The sequence below is a fragment of the Plutella xylostella genome, chromosome 17 (assembly GCF_932276165.1).
Source record: "Plutella xylostella chromosome 17, ilPluXylo3.1, whole genome shotgun sequence".
NCBI classification, from domain to species: Eukaryota; Metazoa; Arthropoda; class Insecta; order Lepidoptera; family Plutellidae; genus Plutella; species Plutella xylostella.
Window position 1 is genome coordinate 3,341,512 of NC_063997.1, and position 26,099 is coordinate 3,367,610.

General features: G+C 38.0%; 2 protein-coding genes across 3 annotated transcripts in view; both read left to right on the top strand.

Annotated features, from left to right (window-relative positions):
• The first annotated feature begins 395 nt into the window (after positions 1-395).
• LOC105392153 lies at positions 396-4,593 on the top strand. 2 transcript variants are annotated; one of them, XM_048626939.1, is made up of 6 exons: positions 407-457; positions 565-695; positions 951-1,109; positions 1,652-1,857; positions 2,494-2,594; positions 3,172-4,593. In XM_048626939.1, the coding sequence occupies exons 4-6, from the start codon at positions 1,728-1,730 to the stop codon at positions 4,201-4,203; spliced, it is 1,263 nt and encodes a 420-aa protein (XP_048482896.1). In that variant the 5' UTR covers positions 407-457; positions 565-695; positions 951-1,109; positions 1,652-1,727; the 3' UTR covers positions 4,204-4,593. The 2 variants fall into 2 exon arrangements, with proteins under 2 accessions (XP_037964933.2, XP_048482896.1); XM_038109005.2 differs by lacking the exon at positions 951-1,109 and having other exon boundaries at positions 396-695.
• A 12,741-nt stretch (positions 4,594-17,334) lies between these two features.
• The window catches only part of LOC105384860 (solute carrier family 23 member 2), a 37,679-nt gene continuing 28,914 nt past the window's right edge, over positions 17,335-26,099 (top strand). Inside the window, exons 1-7 of the mRNA XM_048626770.1 lie at positions 17,335-17,540; positions 17,766-17,827; positions 18,859-18,978; positions 19,320-19,440; positions 23,013-23,135; positions 23,444-23,554; positions 24,807-24,942. Coding sequence (XP_048482727.1) covers positions 17,780-17,827; positions 18,859-18,978; positions 19,320-19,440; positions 23,013-23,135; positions 23,444-23,554; positions 24,807-24,942 — 659 coding nt within the window. The 5' untranslated portion in view covers positions 17,335-17,540; positions 17,766-17,779. The remainder of the gene's footprint in view (positions 17,541-17,765; positions 17,828-18,858; positions 18,979-19,319; positions 19,441-23,012; positions 23,136-23,443; positions 23,555-24,806; positions 24,943-26,099) is intronic.

Below are 26,099 nucleotides of genomic sequence, written 5' to 3' on the forward strand. Positions count from 1 at the left end.
TGACTCGTAAAAAAAGAGAACGAAAAAGGTGGGGAAAACTAAACCATTCTAGTACGAGTGTGTGTGAGTGGGACTCGTACGGTCAGGTGCAGAAAAACCTGACCCCCCTCTCATAGTAACTATGTTTCTGGGGGGGGTCAGGTTTCTCTACACCTTACTGTACATGAGGGTCCATACGAGGTCCATACTATAGCATTATTTATTCACTACAGCACATTATTTTGAGCATCACTACTACCGACTCTATTCGTCATTGAGCGACCCGGTGCTCCTGTGTCTCCTGTGTAGTCTCTGACCAACAATCAAAGGGTTCCTTTTTCTGAGTGTGTAGTGGAGCCTAGAGCTGTCAGCTGTCACTGTCAGTTCAGTAATTCAGTTGTCAAAAGCTCATGTCATCTCATTCTTCGATTCCCTTTCTTCCTGACAGGGCGCGTGAAGTGGAACGTGGTATTTAATTGTAAATATTTTTAATTCTGTAATTATTTAAGGATATTTCAATTATAAATAGGTAGTATAAAGTGCAGATTTTAGCGTTTTATTACGTGGTTCTTGTTAATTTTGCAGTGACAATAATAAAATTAGTGTGCGACTTGTTTTTGCAAAAATTACAAAAGGTACTAAAGTGCAGTGCATCACTCATTGTGGTGGAAATTAATCCTTATGCGTCCCCGTACTCGTACGTATTCTGGTTTCTGGTAAGTGAGTCATACAAACTTTCTAATTGTATGATACGACCTTGCCATGGCAGTTTTGGGAAAAACACTTAGAAATGGAAGTTATGTTTTTTTTATTGTCAGCGCTTGTAGGGGGTTCCTTACTGATGTTCATAGCTACTAAATCATACTAAAGGGTTTCTTGTGATGTCCCTTTATACAGGGTATTGCAAAAAGGGTATTCTAAACCAAAACCTTTTTGCAACACTGTATATTGTTCTTCTCTGTTTGTTTCAGGTATTAACCTTGAAAACAACTCTAAAGCACCCCCATTAAGACAACTATCAATATTGTGTGTCACTTAAAACATATCATAATTGGTGGAATTTGCTGTGTTAGTCCCACAAAATAAAGGCACAACCAAAGATTGAGGGTTTTGGACAATAAAGTTAAAAGGTAATATTTTTTACAGTAGTGAATTATACCATTGTGTGAGTAGTGAAAAGAATAATTTTAGGAATTCAGTTTACCATACAATACAATCCTCTTTATTTGCACCAAAAAAACAGAAACAATACAAAATAAAACTTAAAAATAAGAACAGTACAAAAAGGTGGCCTTATTGCTTATAGCAATATGTACCAGACAACCTTTTCACAGTTTAAATAATAGTACCTATTTAAGTATAGTGTAAGTGTTTTGTTAGTGCCCAAACTGTATAATCTTCTTCTTTGGGTACCATCACCTATCGGAGGTCGGCAATCATCTGGCTTATATTGTTAAACCATTTACACAGTGTTTGTAACTGATCTTGAACAACTTTACAGATTCTTATGAAAACAAAAATAGGCTTCACACCATTGAAGCTAGGGACTTTTATATACATACAAATATTAATAACCATGGGTATTAGGTATTCCTACACTAAAATGCCCATTGACTTTCCTGGAAAGCATTTTGAGCTAATCTAGATATTTTATAAAAAAATATATTTGCAGCTCCTGCATTGGATCTAGAAAAACAGCATCACAAATCACAAGTGGTCTGTTGAACTAGAAAATAAATTTGGCAAATATGAATCAATGGAGGAACAAGCATGAAGTTCTCCGGGACCTTGCCGAGGTCTCCGACTACGGTCCACGATGCACACTGAACTTGAACCCAGTTACTGACAAACCACACATATATGCCACTGAGGATACAGGTAATACTTTCGTTCACTTGCACGTTTAATACTAGTTTTTTCCTTCTTATTATTATAAAACGAAGAATAAGGATAGTTCTGGTATAGAACTGGCTATAGTCTCTAGATAGAGTATAAAGCTTTCATGCAAATCAGTAGCCTAAACCTAGGTTTAAACTAAAACTATCTTTCGTCTTTGTTTTTTTCGCCCCGCAGGTCATGAAAAGAAGTTTCAGTTTTATGTTTTAAGATTAAATATAAGACATGAAGGTAATTATAATATGTATTATTATACATAACTAGTTGTTCCCGCGAGCTTCGCTTCACCTTTAAAAGGTTCCCTGTGGGAACTTCGGGATAAAAGGTAGCCTATGTGTTAATGCAGGGTATAAGCTAACTCCATACCAAATTTCATTTAAATCGGTTCAGCCGATTTAACTTGAAGAAGTAACAAACTTACAGACACATACATACTCACAAACTTTCGCATTTATAATATTAGGAGGAAGGATATAGTTATTGATATAATATGTAGGTTTTAAGTATTTTTTAATGTAGGTATTTACATATTTTGTATGCCGTTTATATCCTATCATAATAAGTCCAATCCAGAAAGATAAATTATGTCAGTTTGTACAATAAAACATTTATTTACAGATTTGAATGAAATAGCAGACTACTATGGTTTCCCGAAAAATACTTCATCAGAAAGATATGTGAAGCCTAATCTTCGTTGCATCACACAGATGATAGATATGGTATGTACCTATTGACTTGTATATATTACTAGCGTAAGGACAGGCCCAACCGCACTAGAAAATGACACCCTCGCGTTGGCCCTAAAATCTCACAAATCGGTCATAATTTGTATGAATTAGGGCCAGCGCCCGGGTATACTTTTCTTTGACAAAAAGTTCTGACGGGCATATCCTTCCTTTTGAAATCATTAATTTGTATTGTTTCCAATATTGTCGGTGATGTCGGTTGGGTTTTTTGGGTCATGTTACTACGTGCCACTGGCATCCTTTATTATTATTACTTAGGTACCTACATCTCAGAATGTATTGCATTGAGTTGCTTAGTCACAATATTTAACGGAAACATAAACAATAAACATGTCTCTTTTATTTAAGACTCTATCGTCTTTTTATTTTTGTATTGCACATTTCCGATATCGACTGAGATGGGTCATTCTTAGAACCAATAGCAACGTTGTAATAAATAGCAACGCAAAAAAAAACAATTTCAGTACTCGTTAGTAAAAAAAATGTGACTAATGCTATTGTTACATAGCACTAGCCAGATTTTACTATTTATTGATTGTTTATACCGCAGGTACGGGAGGAGGGTGACCTGCCAGACTACTCGTGTGATAGACGATCGAGGCCGCAGCAACCAACTCAGATAGTAGAAATTAGTAAGCTCAACCCTAATGTGACTGAGTTTGTACCGAAAGTAGCCTCTAACAGTACCGATTCTGACAATAGTAATGCAAGTACCCCTAGCTGTAGTAATGCTAAGACTGACGTTCTAGTACCTAAGGAAAATGTTGACTTGGCCAAAAATACGGATGCAGTCCATAATGAGGCCGAAAAAGTAAAAACTTTAGATTTGGATATAAACAAAAGAATTGACGTGTCAACACTGGATCCGACCGAGGCCGAAGTATTGGCAGAGAAAATCAAGTCACAGATTGACAAAATCCCGGCCGCAGCCTCGTTTGAGAGCCGGTTTCTGAAGAATGCCGCCTTGTCGTCGCTGATGAAGGTGTACTCGGTGGCTGCTCCTCCCCCAGCGGAGAGCTGCACGAAGCTGTTGACACCCGATTACTTCATGAAAGCTAATGACGCAGATAACACCGTATCGAAAGAGACTAAAGAAAGTGCAACAGACTTCGAGAAAGCCACTGAGTGCGACATCACTGTCGACGAAATCAAGGCGTCTATTCAGAAGGTGAAAAATTGGCAAGACTCAATCACAGAAATTGAAATTGCCAAAGACGTTGAGATTCCTGCCAAGGAGGTGATACAAACTCCTCCAAAAGTGTTCAAACCGGTGGTTCAGCTGGCTCCCCCCACTTACAGAAGGAAAGAGAAGGCCACAAAGAGCCCACAGACTACACTCCAGACCACATCAAGCAGTGGCACGACGTCCAGAAGCTCAGTTTACTCTCAGCCAGCAGTATCGCCGGTTTTACCAAAGACCTACGTTCCTTCGCAAAAGGCCACGGAACTTTATGAAAAGTTTTCGAAAAACGCCGAAATGGCGCAGAAGCCGAAAGTGGGATCAATGTGGGATCAACTGGAGAAACAGTTGAAGGAGAAAGACGCGGCTTTGAAAAAAAAGCAAATGCAAAGTTCGGAGTAGGTTTGCGGAGCCTGTGAAGGAGGAGTAATCAGGCTCTTACAGTGAAGGAAAACATCTTGAACCAACCTTCGGCTGTTAACCTAGTATATTTTATTTCGATAAGAATTAAACTAAGATTTAGCAGATTTTGCACAGCAATATGCGGATGTTAGAGTATAAGGGTCACTTTTACCAAACGCTAAACGTATTTATTTAAGTCAAATTTTAAATACATTTTGTACCAACAACTGACAAACGTTTGACATACTACTTAATACGTTTGGTGAAATTCCATATTATGGCATGTGTAGTTACAGTAGTAATACGACAGGTAGCCATTATCTAGACATTTTGAAACAGAATATGAACTTTGCCTCATTCTAATGTGGTCCTACTTAAATTTTTACGGACCAAAACGACGAATTACTCTTTAATTTATTTAAGAATGATGATTATTCATTTATTATTTTGACTATCGCTTAACCTACATTAGATTTTAATAAATTTTAAGTAAGTAACTACTTACATTCCGAAATTCGTCGACTCAAAGACACATAATTGTGATAATTTGATGATATTTGATGATTCAAGCTTTAAATTTAATGTGATATAAGCTCATACGCTTCGTTTGATGTGTAGAGCAAATACCATTTGAATGGATTAGAAACATAATATATTTTTGTATGAAGGGTAAAGTCATATATGAATTAGTTAAATGCTCGTAAAATTAATATATTAAGTATATTCTATTCTAAAAAAGTGACGGGGCCTACAAATTGGTTACTTATTGAATAGGTATGTACCTATCGCAAAATGTATCCTTATAAACAAACCTTTCCTAGTTTTCAAGTTTCTTAGTAAGTACTTCTTAAGTCAGTGCTAAAATCTACGACTTTTTAACCTACATCCTATTTCTATCCTTTTCTCGGTGCCTCTCCACCACTGCTGGTTCACAGCCAGCCTGCAATACTCCTTATGTTTTTCGTCAAGCGCATTAGCTGTTCTACGCTATGTATACGAGTATTATATGTATTTGAAAAGGTTACATTTTGAGATAGGTGCATTTTACCAACGGTTCGTTTTGCAATTGGATGCTAAAAAAAAGTCCGCGGTGGATTTTACGATAGGTCTGCCTTCCGACTTTGAGTTTACTAAGAACGGTTCGTGATAATGATAAGTTGTTAGTACCTAGTCATATTACTAATATTAAATTCCAGTAACTGCAGAAACTGGATCCGTGTTGTCAGTTGAAATCCGAGCTAATTTCAAATACTTACGAATATTCGTATTATGAATAATCTTCAAAATACCTACAAAGTAGGTATTACGTCAAAAGTTGAGGCAAGTGAGTTTATTGTTAATTGTGCTAATCTACCTTAACGCCCATATCGCCCAGTTTCTGAATTTCCAACTCGTGAACTTACATCGCTCTGTGCAGCGATCACAGGATTCGAATTGATTCGATACTATTTTCGTAACTACACAAACACATGGAAAAAGAACAGTATCGTCAACTGTCACTGTCAAAATATGTGGCAAATTGGTCAGTTCCAAAAGTGACATTTGTTTTTTCCATATGTTTGTGTAGATTCGAAAATAGTATCGAATCCTGTGATCGCTGCACTGTATAAAAAATTAAAGAACCGAACTAAACTCAAGTGTTTAAAACATCAACACCAATTTCGTCATTGAATAGTTCTGAGAAACCGTCACGTTAATACTTAAACGTGGAGTGATTCATACATTTTGTTACACTCTGTTATTGTTATAATATAGGTTTAACTTTACATAGTTGCATTAGGTATAGCGTGGGATCCATAAGCTTCTCTCATCATTCTATCTTTCTCTCAGGTAACGTTGTCACTCAAAAGAGGGGTCAGATTTCTTTGACCAAGACTGTTCAATAGTTAATATTGTAAAATCATCGTAATTTCTCGTCTGTTTTCATTTAATATTGTATAAATTCCAGCATATTGTGTTGTGTGAATTTTAGTAAATTTTCTTATCATAAGTTCATTCGTTGCCTGAAATTTTATTGTAATAACATCAGATGCCTTATTTTTTAAAAAATATGTGTAGCTATTGATGTCGATTCTGAAGGCACAATTCTTATTTTAGTAATGGTAAAACCTTACTTATTATTTTTTTATTATTTGAGTCAGTAAGCGTATTATTTCATTTTCCACCGGAAACATTTTATTGTTTGACAATCCTAAAATAATTGTATGTGCCTTCATAATTGACATCCTTATGTACGGGCAGCTGCATAAGTAGCTATACACTTTAGTACCTTGTGAAACTACCTACATAACGAACCTTCAATGTTTGAATAGGCAGTTTGTGAGTTTGACAAGGTACAAAAGTGTACAGTTACTTATGCAGCTGACTGTACCTATTTAGTTAATTGTGAAATTTTAATTTGTTTCTTAGAATAATTAATAGATTTTTATTTTATGATTTTTAGTTGAAAAATATTTTAATGCATTGATAATCATTATTTACTTGTGAGTAATTATATTGTAAGGTCAAGTGGGGCAAGAAAAACTAGATACACCATAAATTAATAAAAAAATATGGGTGGGTGCCTTATATATTATTGTATAATAATGCCTTTTTTATACACAGTCTTATGCTACTATATTGATTCTCGTCCCCAAGTGTTTATTTACCCCTCTTGACCTGAAGTAACTATGTAGGTACTTAGCCATATTAAACTTTGTATCAACAAGCGTATGACTAAACTAAATTATTTTAGTAACCATGTTTTGTACTGTTATGTACGGTCGCCTGCGCCTAAAAGTATACAGGCGGAGTTTTTAAAATAGCGATCCCTGATGATGAAGGGACCAGCTACATCTGTTATAAATCCGGGGACGTGTTGTGTGTGATGTGTGTAGCAGTGGTGTTTATGTGGATGTGCTTGAGCAGCATGTGAGCTTGAGATCGCTATTTTAAAAACTCCGTTAGCGTCCTCCGTAACTCCGTAGGCGACCGTACAATTATGATTTTATCAATAAGACAAACATCAATATTACAAATATGTAGCCCACATATCATTCTTAAAATGATAAAAAATCCTGGTGCTAATTTAACTTTGTACAAGTAGAGGTACAGTTGTTTATAATTACTTAAAGTTACCTAGGATTTATATTTAGTATTTAGAAGGTATTTAGTTATAAGTAAGTGTTCTAAATGTCAAAATAAGCGTACGGCTTTGACGCAGGTTGTTTTTTACCAAGTGTAAAAATTGTGTTTCGAACGCCATTTGTTCTCTCGTATGTTTATTTTGAATTCACCTTTTATATAGAACAGGTTAAACCAGAGACCTAAAAACGTAGATGCCATAACTATTGAAATCTCAGTGTGGTTTGCTTAAATAAATAAGTATAAATATATTGTGATCTGGTAAACTTTTTCTTGAATAAGGTGCGAACAAAAATTGATATTTTTAAGACGAATAAACTTTCTCATTGTGCCTGTTTCACCTTCCTGTACAAGTTTATATCTACATAGCGAAGTCGCGCCAAAAATTTGGAGAAATAATACTACCTACCTACTTTCTATGCTGTAGGCTATTGGTAGTTCGTAAAACTCCAATCATTCATTAGGTACATTTTTATTTAGATTTCACCATTGAAAAATAAGGGTATTCCGAGATTAGCTTATTCAATTTATTCATCAATGGTAAAATCGGGCTTAAACAAATTACTTTAACAAAACTTCGGGATTACCGCTACAGATAAAATTTTGAGATAAATACATTTCTATGGTTTTTTTTTCTTGAATAAAATTACCTATTGCATAATTTGCATAATGCTTCAGTCGATAATGTGAAACAGGCACATCTTAAATAAAATAGAAAATAGTGTTTATTTTTTTATATTATCTAGTAGGTATTAAATTGGGATTTACCTACTTGTATCGGTGTCCAAGTGAATATAAGGAACAGTTGTTAACTGACTAAACGTTTTTTATTTCATTCCTATTCATCATCCTCATCACAGTCACAGCACTCACAGCCCATCACTTGTCCACTGCTGGGGCACGGGTCCTCCAATGAAGGAAGGGGTTTTCGTTCCTGCTTAATTTTATTAGTGCGTTAGTAGTATACATACAGTCAGCTTCATAAATTGATACAATTTACAGCATAATAAGTAAATGTTATAAGTAGGTACTTAGTAGTTTTTAAGTAAGTTTTTTTATAGTAGGTAGGTACCTTTTCTAAGTCACTATTGCCTTTTCAAGTAGGTCACGCTATCTAACGAAAAATAAAGTTTCAGGGCTTTGCTGCGCTAACATTGCGCTAGGTAGGTACTATGTATCCAAAATCGTGCGGTGCATGATGGAAGCCCTTATGTTTTTTACTTACAGAGACTAATACAATAACAAAAAGTTATGCCTAAACAAACACGCTCTCACGACAAAGAAGAGGTGTACCCTACTTAGGTAGGTAGGCATATTGTTTTCAAATCGGGCCAGCATGCATTTTTCTCGATGGTGTTGGCCAAATCGAGTTTATGAGTTCGTTAGGTTTACGTTACAAAATTAAAGGTACCCTATTCAGAAGTGCTTAACTACTTACAATTAGGGAATACAATCCCGGCCTTTATTTGGGATCCCGGGATTTCGGGACTGGATGAAGACAATCCCGGGATCCCGGGTATAGTCCCGGGATTAAGGTCACAAACAAAAACACGTCTAACGAATCAACGTTTTTAGTTTTATTGGAGACACAGTATTTATAATTTAACTTTGTCAGACCATACTTAGTTGAAAAAAATATATAATTCTTAAAAAAGATAAACAATAGGCTACTTGACTCTTTTTTAAAGTAGGTCTAATATGATTATTAATTTCTCTATTAGACCAAACAAAATAATCTATTATTTTTTTGGACCTAAGGTGGGTCTACGCTAGACGAACCGAGCATGAGCGGAGCCATTCAAGGTTTCGTCGTTCACGGTGTCAGGTGTGGACTTATGTACAACAAACCTACAACGATCACTGTCCTCGAACACTGCGAGCGCGAAGCAAAACCCTTTGTGTTCGTCAAAAAACCGACAACAGGCGGAACGCAGCCGAGCAACGAACGAAATGTTCGCAGTGCGTTCGTTCGAGGCTTGTAGGTCGGTCCACACTATACAAATTGTGTTCGGCTCGTGCTCCGCTCGTGCTCGGTTCGTCTAGCGTAGACCCACCTTTGCCAATTGCAAAACTTTAACTTAAAAGTTCTATTTATTCATAAACATGCGAAAACGGTGTCAGCCATATTTGTTTATAAATTATCACATCTGTGACGTCACACGGGTAGAAAACAATCATTTGACATTTAACTAATGACAACAAAGCTACGAGAATACCCTTACATACTACTTTACCCTTTTTTGTCAATCCCGAAAATCCCGGGATTGGCAAATTTTAATCCCAAAAATTTCGGGACTGGAAAATGGCCGGGATCCCGGGATCCCGGGGAGCGGGATCCCGGGCTTGTATTCCCTACTTACAATGTAAATGTACCTATTAAGTGAGTACGTGCGTGTGCGTGTGGGACAATGCGTCGTTATTCCATTCAAATCTGTTATCATTACAAAAGTAGGTAGGTAAGTACTTAGGTACCTACACTTTTGAACCTTGCCATAGCGATATCGCGGTGTTTATGTCTTTTATCAACAAGTTTCCGCGAAAAATCAATTATATAGAGTCTTTATTAGTATAATACCTACTTAACTAATTGTGTAAGTATTACTACCTACAACATTAACTAATGAAAGGCCTAAGGAACATGAACACTAAGCAGACTTGTCGCACGTGAATGCAACCAAAATACACTGCCGGGCAATAATGAAAAAGTTTCACTCAGAAAATGCCGACAACAAACGAAATTTGAACAAAATATATTACAGATTTTAGTTGGTAATATCCTGATGCTCTGTTAAAGGTACTGCAATCTTGCAGAAGACGGCATTAAACTAGCCTTTTCCATTTAGAAGTAATTTGGTGCTTTTCTCAGTGGAACCTTTTCATTGCCCGTGAGTGTATTATCAGCAGCCCTAATCTGCCTCTTTTCGCGATGGCTAAAACTGTTAGATTCAGACCATATTGGGCAATTTTGTAGATTCAAGAATAATAACGTAATATGTTGAACACGATTATTTTTCGGATGATATATACGAAAAAGCTTCCTAATAAGCACAATAAAAACCGAAGCTCCCCATATGGCGCTACCTAACTATTTATATACTTAAAATAGTTTTTTTTTACATATGATAATAATAAATTAAATTAACATTATGGTAATAAAAATCAAAGCTATAAATTTTTTGATATCTAATCTACATATATTCATTTCAAGTAGTGAATTTACTGAAAAGTAGGTCTGTTTATTACCATAAAAATACATATAATAAACCCGAACCTACAATAATGATTGTGGCTGGTGCCACACAGTGTAGACTTGGAGAACTTGCTACACGAAATATAATCACGACGATGATGTGATTAGGTAAGTACTTACTTTCACATTGGTGACAGCGTTACGTTAGAATCGTAGAAGTAATAAAATTAAATAGAAAAAACCGGCCAAGTGCGAGTCGGGCTCGCGCACAAAGGGTTCCGTAGCAGCAAATATAATATTACAGTTAAATCAACCTATCTCAAAAACTATAAGAGATACTTTGATCAAACCAAAAATCGTTGAAAGAGTTAATTAGCATGCATCACCTCTATTTTTTTTAGAATTTTATACCCCGTAGTTATAAAAATAGAGGGGGGGGGGCATACTTTTTACGACTTTGAGAGCCGATATCTCAAAAACCGTTCACTTTAAGAAAAATGTTTTTTAGAAAACTTTATATCATTTTAAAAGACCTTTCCATTGATACCCCACACGGGTATGTACATCGAAAAAAAAAATTTCATCCCTCAGTTACATGTATGGGGGGCCCCACCCCCAATTCTTTTTTTTACTATTTAGTGTCATATTTTTGTAGCGGTTCATACAACACATATTCCCATCAAATTTCATCACTGTAGTACTTATAGTTTCCGAGTAAATCGGCTGTGACAGACGGACAGACGGACAGACGGACATGACGAAACTATAAGGGTTCCGTTTTTGCCATTTTGGCTACGGAACCCTAAAAAATGCTATAAGGATTTGCATAATTTAATATAACGGTTCTTGTCAAAATTCGTAATAAAATTTGATAGTTTATAAGTTTGTTTTGACACTTAGCGAAGGTTAATTCGATAGGCAATATAGTAATAGATAGCAGGTATGCAGCTATATGCATCGTAGGTTTTTGACACTACTCCTAGGTACCTAAGTATGTGTTTAATTTGACTATCTATAATCATAGGAATAATAATAGGATTCAATACGTTCCTACTCATATCTCTTCAAATGCACGGAAAGACAAAATTGCTGTGCTATGGCTCGTTTAGAATATATTATAGGAATACCTACATTACCTACTATATAAGGAACACACTTTACGAAAATCTGAGTGTGTACTTATGTATGTATATAACCATGCGTGCGTAACCTAATTCTACATAATTTGTAGAATGAAGACACCTTATGTTAGGTGAGTACTTACAGGTTTGTTTACACAGCTTCGGACAAGATCTAGATAATTCAGCGAAATAGTCACGTAGGTACTAGGTAATAATTTCGCACAAATTTAATATAAATACTTATGCGAAAGATATTTAAATAAATACCATAGGTAAGTACATATTGCTTTAAAAAAAATTTTTATTTTCAGTAAGTAATTATTAACATATAAGTAACTACACTCCCGGGGAATGAAAAAGTTCCACTCACAAAATATCTACTTATACGAAACGACCCCAATTTTTTCAAAGATTTAATTTAAAATTGAAACAAAATATTATTGTTTTTAGTTGGCAATATCCTGATGCCCTGTTAAATGTAATGCAATGTTGCAGAATACGTCATTACCTAAGCTAGCCTTTCCCGCTTAGAAGTAATTTGGTGTTTTTCTCAGTGGAACCTTTTCATTGCCCGTGAGTGTATATGTATAGTAGTTTATCTTCATGTGGCATAATGGGATTCCCTGGATCATAATCACGACCAATTTTGTTTTCACGTCCCCACTGCTGGGGCACGGGTGTCCTTCCACTTAACCCTTTAACTGATGATGGCAATATACGTGCCACCATCTTATAGGCCTGAGAATTCTAAAAGTTTATTCGATCTTGCTACTGGAAACGTCACTAATACATAGCTGAATGCACATCACTATTTTTTTTCTTCAATCAAATCAATTAATAGTGCCAACATTAAAAAAAAAATGTCACTTGAAAAAAATTTGCCTCATTTCAAAAGTACAAAGTTTATTTAAAAATATCTCATCAATCCTGCAGATAAAAATGTGAGTAACCTTCTTTTTTTATATAAACATGTAGTATAGAAGACGATATGATACTATTTATAAAAAAAATCGACATTTTTTATTCGAATTTCCATTTTTTTGTGGTGGCCATATATATGCCACTATCAACTTGTAGGTACCTACATGGTGGCAATATAATGTACACCGCCAGTCCAAACCCCGGCAAAGCTCCGCTCCCTCCCTGCTTCCTCCAGACAACGATCCACAATGAAGCGGAACAAAGTCCCACCAGATGATGCCAGCCGCCCATGAGCCGGAAGACATGCCCGGCACTCCAGATGGCACGACTTCCGAAGATGACCCGGAAGAACCGGACCCAGAACAAGCTTCCACCCAAAACGATTCGGTGAGGGCACCCACAGGTGACGACGCTCCACCCAGCTCGACGGCACCACCGTCCCCACCCACACCAGCCTGCCAATCTCCCCCACCCACCAGACCCCCAAGCACCTCAAGACCAACACCAGAGACTCCACACCGAAGTCCCCCAGCCACAAGACCTCAAAGTACCTCAACATCTGCACCAACATCTCACCAACATCAAAGCCGCCCAGATGCAAGAGCACCAAGCGACGCAGAACCAACAGCATCCCCCAACACACCAGACAGGCCAGACGAAAATGAACCCCCGGACCCCCCGTCACCAGACCCAGACTGGGACGAAGGTGAGACCAACTGGAAAAAACAAGAATGGACCCAGAAACCAGATCCCAGCCACCCTGACACTCCGAAAGTTCAATCCCCAAAACAGCCTCCAAACAGAACGAAACCTCCGACCCACCCCTCTCCACTCTTCAGCGATGACGCACCAAACACCACTGTGTACCAAACCAATTTATACCAAGCCATGATTTCTTCTTTAGTGGTGGTGTATAATTTCTCGATCCTACTTGTACAGCGTATAAATTAGTTTGGTCCACAACCAATGTCCAGCACGTCATCACCAAAGAACAAAGCAAAGCAGGTCAGAGGCCCCGCTCCGCCCGGAAGCCGCTCCGAAGACCGAACCCTTGGAGCACCAAAGCAGCCGAGATCTGGCCCCCGGGTCCACTCCTGCTCCCCCCAACCAGTTCCATCCCCACCCGAATCCGAATCCGAAGACGAGAAATCCGAAAGCTCACCCCCATCCAACCCATCCGGCATGCTAGAGGATGCAACCGGCTCCGCGCCACCCGGTACTCCCGCAGCCGAGCGGCCCCGACGCCGGGGAGACACCGGTGCAGACACCGAAGCACCCCGAGGTCCTGCAGCCGAAAGACCTCGACACAGAGCCTCCGGTGCCGATCCCGAAGCGCCCGGAAGTCCAGCGAGTGAAGGAGACCGACAAGCTGATGAGGACGGAGACGACAGCGCCGCCGAACCAAGCAGAACGCCACCACCTGCAAGCACCCTCACCAAACCACCCCGGGCAGAAACCCGTTCCGAATCCGACTCCCCCAAACCATCCCCAGAAACCGCACCATCCCGGAACACCAAACACGTCCCCCAACTCATGGGCAACAGCATCATCCGACAAGACCCCCCTCCGCTCCGCCTCATTGCAGATCACTATCCAAAAGAAACAAAGAAAAAACAAAACTCCACCAAAGTTCAAACCGGCAGTGTACATTATATTGCCACCATGTTTTTTTCATATAAAATATATATGTTTTAAAAAAAAAATCGATTTTTAATAAAGCTTTACATATATAACCCATACCCAAAGTTTCATTTTTCTGCTACACTTGGATCTTTCTGCTGGTTGGTTAGGAACGGATTAGGCCTAGTCCATGACCCTTGCCTAGCGCGGCTTGGTCCTGGACCCCAACACAAGCAAGCTTGAGCTGAGAGAGTTGTCGGGTAAGTGGGCAATCCGACTGTCAGATGTTTGCAAGGTGCCCGAAGCTTCGAAGCTTAGGCCTCTGATTAGGCTTAACGACTGCTGCCGACACAGCATCCGAGACCCACGGCTTAACGTGCCGTCCGAAGCACGCAAGCGTACAGAAAACAACCACTTGAAATCGGTCACCCATCCAATGTCTGACCGTGCCCGTGCCATGTGTTGCTTAACTTCAGTGATCAGTAACGATTTCTGAAGCTAGCTCGACTACAGATGCTTCCCTGGATGGCGCTGTTAAATCTCAAAATGCCGTTTTTTCCCGTAATTAAACTTGTAGAATGATAGGTTGTGCTAAAGTACCTATATATTTATTTTTGCAAGTCAGTCAATCACTGCACTCAGATTCACATTTATTTTAGATAGTACACTACATTATATGATAAGATAGTAGGTACATCATATTTCATGGTCCTTCTATTGGTATGGCAATCAAGATAAGGATGATATACGGTATGAAATTAAATCACTTTGTTTTTTTATTATGCAGTGAAACCTCGATGACTGGGACCGGTGGATAAGGAATAAGGATGGACCCTTGAAATTTAATAATCCATTTGTTGGCTTCAGGATAAGAGTATTCTCGGTACTAGTGGTACTAGGTAACTACTAGTTATTGAGATTTTATTTTACTGAGACGGTACTCACACTGTCACGCATCACACACGCTGCATGTTGGGTGAATGCGTGTCCGAAAAATGCTTGTTAGTATAGTCGTAATTACCAGCATTTGTATAGAAAACACGCACAGTCGAACAGTTCACGCACACGCAACACGCTGCGTGATGTGGAGCAATGTGAGAACCGCTGGTATATTTACATAGCTAACTATTACTACAATAGCACAGTGACATATGTATGATTTATTACGAGGGGTTTTAAAGGTAAAATATACAAAACACCCATTAATGTAATCCCCTAATGGATAGAAAGTAAGTGGATGATTAGGTTCACCTTACACCACAGGAGTAATGGTGTGCCTATGTATAAAATTAAGTCCTTGCTATAGGTAAGTATATAATCTATGCGATAGACAGTAGACAGGGCCTATGTGGGCAGGGCCAGGGTATTATAGAGCAGTCAAAGATAATTCGCCGTGGTGGCACTTCGTTTTTGATACACCCTGTATTTAATTGCTATCAACTCAATCTCAGTATCGATCGATCAAAATTTGGTTAGAGGTAGGTAGGTACTTGCTTAGTCTAATTTACTGTTAGTGAAAAAAAAACAGTCATCAAATTTACGCAGACCAAACGGACGGCAGAGTTCGGATATTTGATCTAACTTTAGTCTGTATTGTTGTATCGGCCTTGAAGGAGTAATCGGTTCATCTATAGCTACACACGTGGTCCAAAAAACATTGGAAGTGCACAAATCTGATGCCAAAATGGCAAAAACGCCGCGACTTCGGCAAGACAATGAAAACAAAATCGAAATTAATCCCGCAGAGCTGACTCCGCTAAATAAAAAGGTAAGTTTATTTCATCATTAATATGTGAAACAAGTGTGAATGTTTAAATCAGCAATTTAGCATTTTAAATTTTGTTATTTAAAAGTTTGATTTAATGATTAGAGACATCTAGTAGTGATTGAAAGAATTAGTTTCTATCCATGGTTCTTACAAGCTTGTTGTAGTTTATAAATAGCTAAGTTTCAAGCGCCTTTGCAGCAGTTAGGTTCAGTTTCTTGTTCATAGATGGAGATAGTCTTCAGTTTTGTGTTTTTTTTCACCGTATAAGAACCCTGTGTTTCGTAAAGTTTTTGTTAAGTAAATTCAGGGTGTTGCAAAATGGTATAAGTACAAGACGTCGTTAGTGGTAAGTAGGTATTAGATCAAGGGGTAATTCCAAAATACAAACCGAATTTTGACATTCTGATTTCATTTTCGGGCATAGAATTAACATGCTGCACACATAGGTTTCGGCTTAGTATATATACCTTTTTTGCAACACCCTGTATAAGTACATTTAGGAAACAGTTTTTTTTTGCATTTCCCCCTGCACTTATTCTTACTGTGTTCTTTTGTGTCATATTTTATTTAATTGAGTAATTATAATTACCCTCAGAGGTTATGGATACAGGAATTGACCCACTGGACGCCGTAGCAGTAGGTAGTTTAAGTTATTCTATGGGAGGCAAACTGCTTAGTTTATTTACATTTTTGTCTACGGTTTACCTTAATCATACCTTAACTTTCAATAGAAACTCCTCATCCTCGGCATTCCTACCCCTACCACTACTTTGATGAAAGATTTAATTGACAACAAACTTATATTGCTCGCAACTTTGACAACTAATACATACATACCGATCAACTATCACAAATCATAACAACATCTTGAACAACGAATATAGTCAGTATATAGTTGTTACTGTTTTGAGTGTGTGCGCTAATTAACTAGACAACTATATGGAGTAGTTATGTTGTTGTGTCAATTTGTAGGTGTTATTGGTGTTCTACTTAGGTCTTAAGATTAAAGCCTTTAGTAAAAAAGATCTTTAGTCAACAAAACTTAAATTAAGCTGCAGATAGTTATAATAAATTTAGGCAGCCAACGAAAAAGAACACGAGAGCTAGACTTGGGTTAGTTTCACCGTGGTGAAAGGATTGGCCAGTCTGATTAGTGTCAGTTGCTGACTGGTGACTGCCTAGGGTGCGCTGGACTCGTATAAGAAACAGGCTCAAGGTGGCTTCTGAACTTCTAATGCAGTCAGTTTAATAGTGGTAAGGTTACTACCAGCCCGCTCCTAATCCGATCATCCATAAACTTTACAGTCTGTAGATAAACACAAGATAAACAGTACTTATACTTACTAAGAATACGAGTATTGTCACAAATATGAAGAGTCAACTCTAACGTTTCCTTGTGCTAATTGTCACTCAAACAGTCCGCATGAGTAGTGGTTCTGATTGGCCGTTTAGTTGAGATCTATAGATCTTCGGACCGCGTTGCGCGCGCGCTTCTTTTGAGGATTTTTCATCTTGAAATGAATCTGTGATATTATTTTTAATTTTCTGGTTGAGTGTTATACAAAGTTAAGTGGTTAATTATAAGGATACCCAGGTAAGTGTCTTGGCAATATTAAACATAGGTATAAATATTTGTTTCAGTAAAAGCCTCGACTTTTAGTTTCTGTAAATGATATAAATTCAGGTTTTTAATGTAATCCTAATTTCATACACCGTATAAACTTCTTAATTTATCTTAATTTCTATCTATAACTACACATCTACATATAATTAAGTAAGGATAGGTATACCTATATGGATATTTTTCATGGTTTTTCAGGCTGACTTTCAGAAATGGTTCACAATATCCAGATTGGATTGGACAATATAGTTCGGGACTTGGTAACTTTATTTTCATTACACTTACATAATATTTTATTATATAATATTATTATTTATATGTAGGTATATTAATAAATACTATTACATACTTACCTTATCATAGATAAATTATAATAACACCAACAATTTAACAATGATGACCTTTTTTTTAATTAATATACACACTAAATTATATTAATATACACCATCTATTTTACTTTTACTCATTCCAACATGACTTACCCTTAATAAATTCAGTCAGATAAATTTCCTTCAAACAATTTTACATCGAGGTCGTTTTGTACTAAAATAGCAATAACTTTTTTGTTAATTGAAACAATAGCAACGTTTCATACCATTTTTGAAACTGCATTAAATGAGCAATCTTTTCAAATAAGGTGCCAGGTTTGCGTGGTATATTTTTTTTACAGTATGTAGAGTCAAAGGTGTTTATAAAAAAATACGATTACCTTTTATGACTTTGAAAACCGTGTTTTTTTAAAACATACAGCATTACTCGATATTTTTTTTGACTGCGATCAATAGCAGGGCTATACAGGGTGATGCAACACCAAACAAATTCTAATAATATGGATCTTTGTACCGGCGGCACGCAAAAAACTGATCCAAGGTGTCGATTTTCAGCAAATTTATAAAAGTGTCAATATCTCGAAAATTATCGAGTTTTTACTAAGGTCATATTGTGATATTCTGGCCTCTCATGAGCTAACCTATCAGCCCTTTAAGGGATGACGTTGACTTTTGGGACACCCTGTATATTAACCCTGGACACACGGTATTACCTCTAAAACTGGATTCAGGTTTAACAGATGTTTACAATCACGACAATCTTACAAAAATATATTTAAAAAAAAATGTAAAAGTTTGTGAGTAAGTTTGTTTGTTACTCTTTCACTTTGCAAATGCCTGAAAAATACCCACAGAACCTCTATACAAATAACTAGCCACTAACTGACATCGGTGAGGAGTGGGTGCAGCAATACACCACTGCTTACCCCAATACAATAATAATATACAACACCCTCCCCAAGGTAAATGACACGACCGAGCTACCAGGCAAGCAGGATGGCGACGGAGCTCGCAGCAGCAACGTCACGTATGGCATCGACGACACGCCGCCGTGGTACCTCTGCATATTCATGGCTCTGCAGGTGGGTGAACTGCATACGTTTATGCGCTCCTCGATCAGAAAACTCAAGCCAGTCCTTTCAAAAACGCTATTATTTGAACGTTGGTTTTTTTCATAGCTTCAAGGACCCATACACTATTTTTATGAGGCATTTAATTATTATCATAGAATCCATTATAAATTTACTTATCAATCACAACAATAATTAGTAAGCATAAATTTGTTTAAAAACTCGACTCAAAGCTTAACAGACGGACAAAGTGAGCCTACAAGGGTCCAGCTTTTACTTTCAAGGTTTCATGCCTAAAAAACTTAACCTTCCATGCTTCCTGCCAATATTCACCACTAAACTGCCACTTCCAGCACTACCTGACGATGATAGGAGCTATCGTGGCGATCCCGTTCATCCTGTGCCCGGCTCTGTGCATGCAGGAGACCGACCCTGACCGCTCCAACATCATCTCTACTATGATCTTCGTCACTGGTGAGTACCAGGGCAGCAGCGGTTGCTGGAGGTGATATTTCTAGCATTGGTTGCATGGTGGTTGCATGAGTTTTTTTATGCAGGCGCCACCACCAACAGATGGTGACTCAGGGGGTCATAGGTACTAAAAACTGTTGTTCAACTACTTTAATAATTAATTACATATTTTGCTTTTCGTAATTTTTATTAATTTCGGACAGTGATTATTATAGAGCCTTTAAAATAGCATGTTACAAAAATTTTATCGTCTGTTGTCAGGTTAATGTGGCTTACAATCCAAAGTAAATAAGAGTTTCGTTAACTCATTCGCTATGTCAACATTCTTATCTAATTACAACGCGGAAATGTACATAAGCACTAGAAGATAATTTAAATCTGTGATTAACTTATCTAGTCGGTGTAAATTACATGGATGGAGTGCATGAAAGGAACTTCCATGAGAGACGTATCAATTGTACTTATAGTGCGACAAACTTATATATTCCGGTGAGAGCGAACTAAATTGATCCATATCTCATTACTTACTAATGAATTGTATATTGTTAAAGATTAGATGGGTTTATTAACACCGCAAGAGCGAATTAACAATACGAGCAAACAAAAAATCTTATAGAGTGAAGAAATATTACACATTTATGTGAACTCTCACCAGAACAGATAAGTTTGTGGCACTGTATAGCGACTGACAAGTAGTCTGACTGGGAATGGAAAATCCTTCACCATTTTGATAAATAGACCAGTCTCACTCAGGACTCTCACGAGCAAAACGTAAAAGATCCAGAGACAAATAACTATCAGCGAATCAGAATATTACGAACTAAAAACGTAAATAATGTGTTCTTTAAAATTAAATGTGGTGCCATCAATATTGGTACTTATCGGCATTTTGTGAGTGGAACTAACTTTTTTACTTCTAACTACTAGGTTACTACTACGCTAATCTGACTGCTCAAATCTTTCACCACGAAGACAAACCTTAGTGAAGCTCTTTCGTTGGCCACTTGCACTATTAGAAAAAGAAGACAATAAACAATCTATTAAGCAGTTGGTGTGTCTGTAGTGTCCACAACAAGGCTTTGTTTCTGTCCACTGCTGCGCGATAATTCAGAGGCTATCAAAACTGCAGACTGTCTTTATTGGGCTATAAAGTAACATTGGTTTTATTGAGCTACACCGGCCTATTCTGTATCAGGTTCTCATTCTCACATGATTCTGAACCTATGAGGCTTTTCGGAAATGGATAATGATTTGAAGCGATATCTATTTCTTATCTGGTAATTTCATTATACGTTTTCTATGTGTAAATGAAGATACTTACGAAAAACGTTCGGACAAGCAGGCTCCCAACATGCAGCGTATAGCATGGCGGTGTGTAAATGTAATTTCTAATTTGTTAGCTTTATTATTTTGTTTGTGTACAAATAAAGACATAATAAATCTCTGACTAAACAAGCTTCATAATTATCACTAATCAAGATTTACAGAAAACTTATCCCTCTTCTGATAATACCAGAATAGCATTACATACCACTTCTATCTCTCTTTAACTGTTTATATAATTTACTATACATAATATAGTGTGTCCTCGTACTCCTCGTCGCTCTCAATCGAAGGATTTACAGCCAGATAATGTACGGAACGATTCAAGCGCAATTTTATTGCAACTGTTCTTTGTTTTATAGCGGCCTATCTCCTATGTGTGTGAGGGATAGTGCCTACTGAATCTTAGTACCACTATGTAAAACATACTTAATATACACTTCATCATTAATTCCTCTAACTCCACGAGGAGCATAGGGCCTCCACAGTTCTTCTCCAGACGTTCCTGTCCTGGGCTCTTTCTTTGGCTTCGTCCCAGGAGATTCCGACGGCATTGAGGTCGCTGAGAATGGATCGCCTCCAAGTTATTGCAGGTCGCCCTTTGCGCCGTCTGCCCTGCGGCGGATTCCAATCTAACGCCATTTTGGCGATATTCCCCTCTGGTCTTCTGAGGCAGTGTCCAATCCAACTCCACTTTCTTCTGAGGATCTCTTTATTTATGGGTTCCTGTCGCGTTTCCTTCCAGAGGTCTTCATTGGATATGGTTTCAGGCCAGAACACTCGCAGAATTTGCCGCAGATGTTTATTGACGCAAACTTGTAACTTAGTGGAGATTGATTTGGTCACTTTCCACGTCTCGCAACCATACAGCAGGACTGATTTGACATTGCTGACAAATATACGGAGCTTGAGGTCTCGTGATATGATGTTTGACCGCCATATCGGTGTCAGCTGGGCAAATGCGCCTTTTGCCTTTTTAATCCTGCCTTCCACATCGTCATCTGTTCCGCCAGTAGGTGTGAGAACACTTCCCAGATAGCAGAAATAGGGCACATCTACCACCTGTTTATCCCCGATTTTAATAAGGTCACGGTTCGGGGTCACCACCCTCATCGCTACAGTTTTTTGCGCATTTATATACACTTATACACAATATACATAATATATACATAATATACACTTACGGGCAATGAAATAGTTCCACTCACAAAATGTCAACACCAAACAACCCCAATTTTTTCAAACATTTATTTTGAATTTGTGCAAAATATTATGGTTTTTGGTTGGTAATATCCTGATGCTCTGTTAAATGTACTTCAATGATGCAGAAGGCGTCATTAAGCTAGCCTTTTCCGTTTAGAAGATATTTGGTGCTTTTTTCAGTGGAACTTTTTCATTGCCCGTGAGTGTATAACTGAAGTCGGTATGCTGTTATATGCGAGGGTATAAGTATACCTTCTTCTGCCTACTGTAAAAATGAAACACTTATTTCTCATGTTATTATGCACATTGCACAGTAGGTATTACTAAAACACAGATAAAAACCTATTACTCTTCGATATTTTACTACTTACCCGTACAAAATCTTAGTGACAGATAGACATATTAAAAACCGAACCCTAAAATTAACATGCATATTACTACCAGCGTCATACAAATAATAATATAATTCGAGTCAATAATAATGTTCTTTCATACTTAAACATAATTAGTTCCGCTGCCGTCTTACACAAGTTTAACTGAAAGAGATCAACAATTGTTCATTTTTTAACCTACTTGAAACTCTTGAAAGTGAATAAATTCATTTACTTACTTACTGAACTAATACTTTACATAGTCACACGGGTCAAAAAATTACCGATGCTGATGGACATTATACCCTTCCAAGGAATAATAATATGCACTCCCAAGCAACTTGACCCTATCCTCGGCCTTCCTCAACCTCCAGCCTGTTAGTGAGTTCCACTCCAGATTATGACTACCCCAGGAGTCGTCGTTCTACGGCAGTTATGACCGGTCCACAGCCATTTTAGCTGCCAGATTTTACTATCTACCTTTACAGTATTCCTTTTTAAAAAGCAGATAATAGGTTATCCCGACGAAAAAGAGAGGTGTTATAATGTTTATCGTGTCTGTGTTTTTTTGGCCCATAGGTTATGTTACCTCGAGTTAGCCGTTCAAAAGTTATGCCGCTGCCGGGGGTTTTTAAAGGTTAGGTTATCTTTCTCTAACACCTCGTAATTCCCCGCCAGGTCTAATAACCTGGCTGCAGGCGACGTACGGGTGCCGGCTGCCCATCGTGCAGGGAGGCACCATCTCCTTCCTGGTGCCCACTCTCGCCATCCTCGGCCTGCCCGCCTGGAAGTGTCCTGCTGGTACGTTATGTTGTCCTGGTACTTCGTCATGTCGAATATGAGTTAATAAGTTATCGGAGGATAGGTATAATTATTGCAAGTACCTACATCTAGTATCTATCTAGTATAAGCGAGTTTATTTTAAGCAATTTTTATGGATTAAATCTGCTTTTAAACTTTTTTTCTTGCAATTTTCACTGTTTATTTATTCATAAATTATTAATCAACCGTTTTTATTTTAAGTTCAGTCCAGCGGCGCTGGATGTCACTGGTTTTATATATCTCAACACAAGTTCTAAACCACATCCATCATCTCTTTCTACCACCAGATGCAGTCCTGGATGCCATGGGAGATGAAGAGAGACGGGAGGTGTGGATGAGCAGAATGCGAGAGCTGAGCGGAGCCATCGCTGTCTCCGCGCTGGCTCAGCTGTTCTTAGGTAAGTTCCATCCATAGCATGGGTAAAATATATATAATAAGCAAATAAATTCCTTACATAATCCGTTGTTTTTACTTTCATCATAATCATTATCAGCCAATAATTATCCACTGCTGGACATGGCCTCTCCCAAGGAACGCCACAATACTCTGTCCTCGACCTTTCTCATCTCGCGTTTGCCTGTTTGTAGTCTCCACTCGAGAACTCGTGTTTTCACTTAGTAATGTTATAATATTACTATTATATTCTATTTTATTATCTGCGGGGGTGTTGTCCCTGCGCTTAGCTCTCTCGAACGGAACCTTTGTGCATACCTACTTATTATTATAAGGTCTAAACTGCCCTCCTAAGCTTTAACCATTTCCCACCACGCTAGTCCACTGCGGGTTGGTGGATTTATGCATCAAGATGCGCTAAGTATATTTATTGATGGTTTCCTCACGATTTTTCCTTCACATAGAGCACGTTGTATTTATATAAAGATGACAGTGTGATTTTTAAATTAATTTTCCACAAGGCAAAGCATACTACTATTTACCGCATTTATACCGCTGTGCAATTAAAAAAACACCCCATTCCATAAACCTGGTTTTAAATCAAGTATTTCTGTCCACATTCACGTACTTTTCCTATATCTAGTCTATTGAACGATGAATTTATGCTCAACCCACGCTGGAACAATGGATGCCGACTGAAGGGCTCTTCAACATTGAACTCTATGAAAAATCAAGTGAGCAGGTTTTTCTAACCTGAAAGGAGAAATACCGTGCGATTTTTCCAATACATATTCATACAAAGCACCAGAGCCTCCGGGCATTGCATAGATTTTTTCAAATTGTTTTGAAAATTCTATTGTTCTATTTGATGCCGCGTATTTTTTTAGCTGTTTTTCCTTCGGTGAGGTTATTCTTCTGCTGGCAAAAATATTCACCAATAGTGAGGAAAATAAATAGCAATCCAAAGTTTTATTAATGTATTGTACCTATGTTTCATTGGTCGTGTAATAAAGTCTCGCACTGTGATGGCAGTGGTGGTCACTGGTCACATATGTACCTATATTAATAACAAGAAACCTATACTGCTGATTGATGGTTCATCTCCTTCAAATTAGTAAATTATTCCAGATTCCAGTGGTAACCATACCTTTTTAATACAAAAACACAATCAAATCCTTGCTACAACTATACATATAACTGCGCAACGTAACTCTTTTCCATCCCTAAACACACTCACACATCCTCATCCCCTGCAGGCTACTTCGGCGTGATCGGCTCCCTACTCCGCTTCGTGACGCCGCTGACCATCGTGCCCACCGTCGCGCTGGTGGGCCTCACGCTGTTCGACCACGCCGCAGAAGCCGCCGCGCAGCAGTGGGGCGTCGCCGCCGGGTGAGACTCCTTCTGTACTAGTCACGAGCAATTAAAAGGATCCAGTGATCATCGTCATCACGACCCATAACGTCTCCACTGCTGGTGCACGGGTCTCCTTCAAAAGAAGGAAGGGTTTAGGCCTAGGCCACCATTCGATAGTGCGGGTTGGTGGACCCCAACACAAGCAAGCTTGCGCTGAGAGAGTTGTCGGGTGTCGCTAATAATTAATAATATACCATTGATAAAGTGATTCTGCACCATTATATCGATGCACATTGTAACATTATTTGAGTTGGAAGTCCTTAGAAAAACGGGATCGGGAAAAATTGCGACATTTTAAGGCCGCTTTCCCACCAGCACCCAGGAAAATAAGCTACCTACCTAGTAGTAGGTAAGTACCTATAGTCTTTCCACTTCACCAGAGTGTACTCGTATTTTACACCCCTATTAGTCTCCGGGGATTAAGGCAATAAATAGTTTAAGTACTTTTACAGTTACCTTCTTACCTGTGAGTATATTTTGTGTCCCTTTTACCCCAGTTCCAGCGACGAGGTAGATCCTCCTCCGTTATCGATTTCTGGCATCACATCATGTTATAAATACTACATACATTTAAAAACTGGGCCTCTAGTACGGGATTTGTTATTTTTGAAAACTAAAAAGTTTACGTTTTCTCCTGTCATCTGCATACATTATCTATCAAAAGTTTCATGATACATAGTTTCCGCAAGAGGCGCCACTATATTTTCTTACATTTGCTATAAAAACAGGACGAGATGAGTTCTGATATAATACCCGAAATAAACCGCTAAAAAGTAAAAATATAACCGACAAATTTATGCTTACATAAATAGGTACATACTGGGTCCCCTTCCCAGGTGTCTGTGTAGATTTTCCCCCAGGAGTGCAAAAAAAAAATACAATAATATTTTATATATATATAAGATAAAATATATATATAATAAGCTTCCACATTGAGTAGTGAGTAGTTAAAAGATGAAGATAAAAAACAACCAAACTCGCACAGTATATTGATCTCTCAAAAAGGCACGGACATAAAGTCTGTGGAGTGATAATAAAATCTTTAAAAAATATTAAAAAAAATAGGTACATTCTTAGATTTTCCTAAGATGAGAATACCGTCAAGTAGTTTTTTCTCAAATAGGCACAACAGA

Excerpts from the sequence above, each read along its gene's own strand:
- LOC105392153 (XM_038109005.2), top strand. The coding sequence starts at position 1,728 with ATGAATCAATGGAGGAACAAGCATGAAGTTCTCCGGGACCTTGCCGAG. Across the intron at positions 1,858-2,493 it reads ATATGCCACTGAGGATACAG|ATTTGAATGAAATAGCAGAC; the intron begins GTAATACTTTCG and ends ATTTATTTACAG. Across the intron at positions 2,595-3,171 it reads TCACACAGATGATAGATATG|GTACGGGAGGAGGGTGACCT; the intron begins GTATGTACCTAT and ends TTTATACCGCAG.